This window comes from Cryptomeria japonica, chromosome 4 (genome assembly GCF_030272615.1).
Source record: "Cryptomeria japonica chromosome 4, Sugi_1.0, whole genome shotgun sequence".
In the NCBI taxonomy this organism is placed as follows: Eukaryota; Viridiplantae; Streptophyta; class Pinopsida; order Cupressales; family Cupressaceae; genus Cryptomeria; species Cryptomeria japonica.
The window spans coordinates 741,931,871-741,939,462 of record NC_081408.1 but is presented as its reverse complement, the minus strand read 5'-3'; the positions used below and the strand labels follow the sequence as shown (position 1 = coordinate 741,939,462).

General features: G+C 33.7%; 1 protein-coding gene across 1 annotated transcript; it reads right to left on the bottom strand.

Annotated features, from left to right (window-relative positions):
- Nucleotides 1–3,080: 3,080 nt before the first annotated feature.
- Nucleotides 3,081–5,722, bottom strand: LOC131076666 (uncharacterized). The gene is made up of 2 exons (XM_058013964.2): nucleotides 5,551–5,722; nucleotides 3,081–5,394 (listed from the first exon to the last, which is right to left on the bottom strand). The coding sequence occupies exons 1-2, from the start codon at nucleotides 5,702–5,704 to the stop codon at nucleotides 3,461–3,463; spliced, it is 2,088 nt and encodes a 695-aa protein (XP_057869947.2). The 5' UTR covers nucleotides 5,705–5,722; the 3' UTR covers nucleotides 3,081–3,460.
- Between the last annotated feature and the right edge of the window lie 1,870 nt (nucleotides 5,723–7,592).

Sequence of the window (7,592 nt, the reverse complement as noted above, 5' to 3'; positions counted from 1 at the left end):
GCAACACATAATCCAGTAAGGAGATTTTTTGGATTGAAAAGGCAGCTCATATGTCTGAAGGAAGTAGCGATAGTGTAAGAGGAAAACAAAGGGAGGCTTTTATTTTGTTGGGGAATATATTTTGTTGGGAATCCTCACTGCAAAGGAAGCTTCATATTGGGGAAGTAGCATAGGAATTATTTAATAGAGAGAGCTGATTCATGGAACAGAGAGATGTTGTTCCTTAGAGAGTGTGTGTGATAAATTCCAGATCAATGGAATCAGCAAATCATTCTGTAACTTATTGTGTGTGTGAAGGTATCCTTCTTATGTTGTATCTTTGTTAAGGTTCATTGTGCTAAGAAGAAGACCTACAAGCAACATGGCTCAAAGAGGATGGGGTCGAAGAAGAAAAAGAACCAGAGGTGAGGAGCTTGAGCTTCTACAGGCAATTAGAGGTCTTATTGCATGAATGGATGCCATGGAAATGGCTCAAAGAAGAGGAGTCTATGCAGAGGAGATTACTGACAATGAAGAAGAACAAGTCAATGAGGGAGGTCAAGAGGTACAATAGCCTAGACTAGATCCTGGAGGAAAGATTCCTCATAGCTCTCACTAAAGCGAGCACTAAGCTCTAGGGTGATCCTCCAAATTACAAAGGGGGATTGAACGTTGAAGAATTGGTAGATTGAATCAATGAAATGGATAAATATTTAGAGTTTGAGAAGTTAAGTTTGCCCACACCAAGTTGAAGGGCCATGCATCCCTATGGTGGGATCATGTGCAAACGGATAGACAACGAAGAGGGAAAGTTAAAATTTGATCATGGGATCAGATGGTAGCAAAGCTTAAGTCCAAATTATTGTCGCAAAACTATGAAATTAGTCTATTCAAGAAGATGCAAAAATTGAAACAAAAGGAGAGTAGTGTGGAGGAATACACTAAAGAGTTTTACTGGCTAAACATATGAGTTGGTCATGTTGAAGAGGATGTTGAGCATTTTTCTCGATATTTTATTGGTAATGGCTTTTGAGATGCCATATGAATGGTAGCTATTGAATTATTTGGGCGATGACCCATTTTGACATCCAAGTTAGTTCTAAAAGGATCATGTCCCTTCGAAGACATGTCTTATTCCCAATTATTATTATGTGAAAAATATCCCTTAGATTCCACATAACTCATAAGAGAAACAATTCATTTTGATAATAATAAAATATTATGCTAAATCTTGATGTTTTCTTCCTTGATAGACTCAATAGATAAATAGAATGAATTTTTTCAATTAGTATATCATCTTTGTTTGGATTTTTCAAGTTGTGATAAGATTATATTTTCCTGTTATTGTAGGCCTCACCATGATGAAACCAAAATATTTTTCACAATAAACTATTCCAAATAAATCAAATTAATCAAATTTTTAAATGTTACTTAACTAGACCTATATCTCACATCTCAAAAAAATCTCCAAGAAATTCATTTGTAGCCTTGCAAGTGAACTTAGTGGAAATATAGTAACATCGTACCTCTAGATCAGCTCCAAAAGGCTTCAAATATAAAGCATAGTAGCTTAAAATGATCTTTAAGAAACACTTCAAAAAGCATGGAAAAATTCTTCAATTTGAGAGAGATACATGTGCTTCCCAATTTGACCTCTTAAGCCAAATATTTGCATTGATTCTTGCAATCCAACTATCAAGATCATTCTTTGATAACACTTGTAATGTAACAACTTACACAATAGAAGAGTATAATATAGAATATATTACAAATATTTGATAATAATGTGTCACTTTGAGAGGGATACCTTCAATATTCTTTAAGAACACAATACTCAATATGATGATAACAACTAATGACTACCTCCTATATATGCCATGATTATGCCTTGAATGTCACCCAATCTAACTTATATAGTTACATTTATTAATGCTTATATAACTTAATTGCAATTTAAGGTAGACTCAAGACAACTACTCATAGCCTTATGGACATTATAGTATTAAGAGCATGTCATCGTTGAAGAAAATCCATGAAATTCATATATTTGATTTCTTTGGTATTGTATGTGTACATATATTGTTCTATTAGAATTCAATTATCATTTATATCTTTTCATTATTTCCAATTGTAGACTCTATTGTCTAATGGATGGTAATTCATTTATATGGTGAGGGATCAAACAAGCTACAATTTTATCATCATTTATATTTATTCTTTAGCACTATGGAAATACATTAGATCTCCCTCACACTTGTAATTCAATGTTTGAACTAATGTTAGCTTTTATGAAAGCCCTAAACTAATTTAACTTTCAAAGAATTGTATTAATATGGATTCTAGGTTTCATATGTCTAAGAAATGTTAAAAAGATTCATTTAAGGTGAATAATCTTTTTCATATAGATAATTGGTTGTATACACAACATGTTTTCATTTTCTCAATATGAGCTCTTTGGTCATATTTGAGTTAAGAAAGTATACTTGAATGACCAATGATTGTCATTTGAGGTTATAGCATACATATGGTCTAGCTTATTACTTTTCATTTATCCTTAATTTCCCCATCTAATGACCACTAGGAATACCCTCTCAAGTGTGGTAGAATTGAAATTGAAAGATAAAGCCCACTCCTATAAATTAGTCCTTATCACCCACTATTTGAGGATGAATCGTGACTACAAGCTTAGCTTGACAAGCGTACACAATCTTGAGTATTGAATTTCTCCTCTAATATTATTGCAATATCAAATCACAAAAATATTAAAAACATTTAATCTATAAAAAAATTCACTACAATAGTTAAAAGTTTATAACACTTCAGTTTTTATTAAGAACAAAGATTTTAAAATATTTTTTAGATTTTTTTAATATCTATTAAGATATTCATTCATAAAAATATAAAAATTTATAAAATTACATTTATTTTAAAAATATAAATATTGTAAAATATTAATTGAAAAATAAATTGCATAAAACTCCATGTAAATCTACAGAACTTTAAACAATATTAGTGAAAACAACACAAAGAAAGCATTTATGTACAGAATATCTCATACATAAACAGGCAAAGCTGTATACACCTTGAATCTTGAAGAGAGGTGAAAATAAACCTTCAAGCATATTAATTCAAGAGAAGCAGATAGACAGCCAAGCTTTACATCATCAGTTGAGCTCTTTGAATGCTTCCACATGCAGTCTACAAATCTTGTACAAATATTCAACATCGACACATTATTTGTCCTTAAATACCACACAAAGCTGCTTTACTGAACGACGAGATCTATGGGAATAGAGTTTAAGAAGGTACTCTTATGGAAACAACCGACTTCAATACAAACTTATCAATAAAGCAAACCACTCGAATTTAAGACAACCCATCACACATATGAAAGCTAAATAAAGGTTAAAAAGACAATTAAAAATCAAAGACTACTCGACTGGACAAAGAATCCTGGAGTTCAATTATGCATTGGTCTGTGTTACTCAGTGTGTTCTCCTTGGCTGGGCGACTCCTCGACTTCAATTGTCCATTGCTGTGTGGTATTCACTGTCGGCTTTGGTTGCAGGCCCCATGCCTCCATCATTCCTCTGCATTTGCCTGCCAGATGAATTGCTTCCCATAACTTGTCTTCCTCAAATTCCTGTGCCCATTTCCAACATTGCTTTACAAGCATATCAGGTAGCTTTGCCACACAACAAGAAATAATATTTCTCAAGGATGCTTCTGTCCATGCCACAAAATCTTCAGAAACAGAATCATTTTCCACTTCCTCCAACATTACACTGCATAGTTTGTAGAGGGCGTAGCAGGGTGCTATTTTCAGCCAGTCCTTGGAATCACTTAAATCTTCCTCCTTGCAGTCTTCTAGTAGATTTTCCCTTTTGAGCGACTCCTCACATTTCCCTAATTGATCGCGTAGAAATGTATGCGCGTCTTGACAATCAGGAGAAAGTTTGTCGTATTCCATTTGTAGCTTGTAGAACTCTCTATCTGCAGCCATGCAAACTTGATCATTGTCTCTGCTCATATCATCAAGGAGGTTTATTTTATTGACCTGAAGATCAATATCACACTCGTCTGCGAAGGTTAACAAGTCCCATACTTGACGACAAGCTTTCATCAAAGGATCTGACTTGGCCTTGTCTAGTCGAATGAAGATAGCGAGGAGCGACACTACTGTCATCTTCACACATTGTTTTTCTGCACTTGGGAAATACTCTAAAACTAAAGGAGGTGCTTTTTTTCTAAGCTTATTTAGAAGTTCTCTCCCATCCTCTGCCCATTGCGGAGAACATAGGTGAAAAATCGATTTGCTCTTCTCACAATCTTCGTCCATCAGACGCTTTGCCTTATTAAAAGACATTTCGTTGGCTTCCCACAAAACAGAAGGATCTTCTCCGGGCATACATATACATTTCAAAATTCTTGCATATTTTTCAGGTGATTTAACTTGGTCTCGCTTCCTCATGTGTTTACGACAACAATATAAAAATTTACCTACAATAACATCTGAGAGAAGTCCACAAACCTTGCTGAAAAAGACCACACTTATCTGAAGCATCAACACTATATATAACAACTTGTGCAACCTGACTTTGGTAAATATCTTTGTGGGCAAGTTCTCCAACTTGCTCAACCTGGGCATATTTGAGCTTGATTTTTTGTCACACAGGAGCCTTTGTCGATCTCTTTCACCATCTAGGAACCGCTGTCGATCTCCTTTTAAATCGTACATGCCAATCAACTCAACAGTATGACTCGTCCAGAATTCTTCCAGGCAAAGACGCTTTCTCCAACTGTGTTTGTGCAGACGAAAATACAATTGGGCAGACAACCATCTCCAGAAAATGACAAGCCATCCTATTATGATGAAACTAAACAGCAGACCAGCTATACCAATATCATCAGGATAAAATTCTCGAAAAGAAAAATGTTTGTTAAACGATGTGTTAGACAAGAGGCAGACTGTGAGAGAAATCGTGACGACTATCCCTACTGCTGAACTGAAAACTGACCGGGATATCACATAATCAGCTTGGCATGCACGAGCAACAAACCATGACATGAGTACTTCATCCCCAAAATCATACCAAGAATTTGACATCATCCTCTCATTTGAGAATTGAAACTCACCCTCTTCAGTGATGGAGAGAAATGCAGAAATTCTTTGCCTCAGAAGGCTTTGAATGGTTTTACTTGCTAAAATCGTACAACATAACATCAAACCAAGGACTACAATACATATGAATAAAATGAGGTTTGCAATTTTTGACCATCTCATCTCATCGTTGTAGTCTGGATCTTCCAAGTGTCGAAAGAGGAGCAGTTCAGAACCAAGTTGGGCACATATGGTTATTGCTAATGCCAGAAAAGCTCTGACACTTGGAGCAGCCATTCCAGGCAGCAAATAGCCTACAAAAACACACACAGCAACTCTTCCACTAACAACAAGCTGATGAGTGTCCATCATATAATCAAGGTCTCCTTCATAGTCATTGAAAATATTACTTAAAGCGGTCCACCAAACAATTATTTGCACTGTTACACCGCTGAGGGCAAAGGCCTTACCTGGCAACCAAGTCGCCCGTTTTTTGAATGCCCGCCATATATCATACCCTATCAGAACTGTGAACACACCAAAGCAAGCTAAAGTGAAAAAGTCGGCAGACACTGTGAACACATCGTCCAATTTATGAAGAAAAAGAGTACTATTATGAGCCATGATGTGGAACAAACATGAATAAGGAGAGCGTGAATATGAGAATATAAAACATAAAACTCTCATATGGTTTAATTTTTGTACTCATACAAATCGAATTTGATGGCCCTACCATATTCTCTAAAGCTTCCGCCTTCGTAAACTTCTTTCCGCCTTCGTAAACTTCTTTCCTTTTTTTTTCTTTTTCTTTTTCAATTGAATGAATGCAAAGAGATTACAATAAGTTGGTTGGTAAATTTTTATTGAATTTAAGAGGTTTATAAATTATAATTTATTACATAAAGATTTTTTTCCTTAATTTTTAATTATTTTTCATTGAAGTTTTTAGATTACTTTTCATAAATATTTTAAAACACTATTAAGAATTTTTCAATGATGGTAATTGTTTGAACTAGAAATTTTTGCAACTTTTCTTCTACAAGAGAGAAAAATAGAAAACAAGCATAAAGATGCAATCAAATGCAATTCATAAGCATTAATATCATAATTTAAAAATTAAAATATGATATGCATCCATAAAAATAGGAAAATTAATAACTCAATTTTATCCTAAGTGATAAGATTGTAACTTATAAAAGGAAAATAAATTCTTAATCAATGACTCCCTAATTAACACATGATAATGTAAATATAATTGTACACTAATACCTATCCCCCCCATAACTACAACTTAAGGAAGCTACACACACAAGATAAAAAGAAAGGTAGGTCTTAGTAACAAGGCTTGATAAAGTATCTATTAAAAATAAATTATGTCTCATATAATAGGAGTAAAGGATAAATACTTAGTGGGAGTAAACACCTCTCGAGAAGAGATAAAGAAAATATGTGTAAGTGATGGTTCAAAAACATCCAACTCCATCACAAATACATAATGGAGACCCCTCCATAAGAGAGAGCCGATGTAATATATTCTAAATACCCTCTAAGAAGTTGTAGACACCTAAAATTATTATAGTCTAATTAAATAAATATTTTATTTGTTTATTTAATTTACGCGACCCTTTCCTCTATTAATTAAATACATTCTTTAATTTATTTAATTAATTCATTTAAGTTTTTCATCCATGACAACTGGCATACATCTCTTAATTTGTTCCTAACCACTTCCTTTATTTTATTATTTCCTCTACCTATCCTTTAATCCTAGCTGACCATTTTCTCTTTTACCTCTTAATCCTATCCCTTTGTTTTTAATATGTTCTCTATATAAGAGGCTTCTTCCTCCCTTTTTCCATATAGCAACCTTGGAAGCATACTTACATTCTATCAAAACCATTCTAACCTTTTGCATCATAGCACTTACATCATCACAACCACATCCATTCCCCATAGAGCTCTTGTGAAAGAATAAAAATATGATAGCAACATCAAAAATAAGATTAATGAAGATAAGAGAATAGTCAAGATTAAATCCATTTGAATGTGTAAAGGTATCATTTGATTTATTTGATGAATTTGCATGTTTAATGGTTATTCATTGATGTGTTTCAAATTTCATTGTAGATCTAGGGTTTTGTGGTTAAAAGTAGGGTTTGTGATATAGTGTTCAAAGTTTAGAATATAGAAAAGTAACTTTTGTAACAATATTGAGTGCTTAAAGACCAAAAATAATACATTTACTACAAATAATATTCCTCCCATTGGGAAGAAATAAATCCACCAATGATTGTAGAAGCTATTTTCATAATATCGGTTATACTATAGGAGGAACTCTCACCGGATTGCACAATTCACATGCCAACAAACTGTTACCAAGGTCATAAAAGTTTCATATTGATCTTTTTTTCACGTTGCCTAAAAAAAAAAAATTACGCATGCAACAAGAATATTTAGGTTTATTAGCCGATAGCCTCTTGATTTAAGAGTTCTCACACTAGCAACTTTTCTT

Excerpts from the sequence above, each read along its gene's own strand:
- LOC131076666 (XM_058013964.2), bottom strand. The coding sequence starts at position 5,704 with ATGGCTCATAATAGTACTCTTTTTCTTCATAAATTGGACGATGTGTTC. Across the intron at positions 5,395-5,550 it reads ACGGGCGACTTGGTTGCCAG|GCTATTTGCTGCCTGGAATG; the intron begins GTAAGGCCTTTG and ends GTGTTTTTGTAG.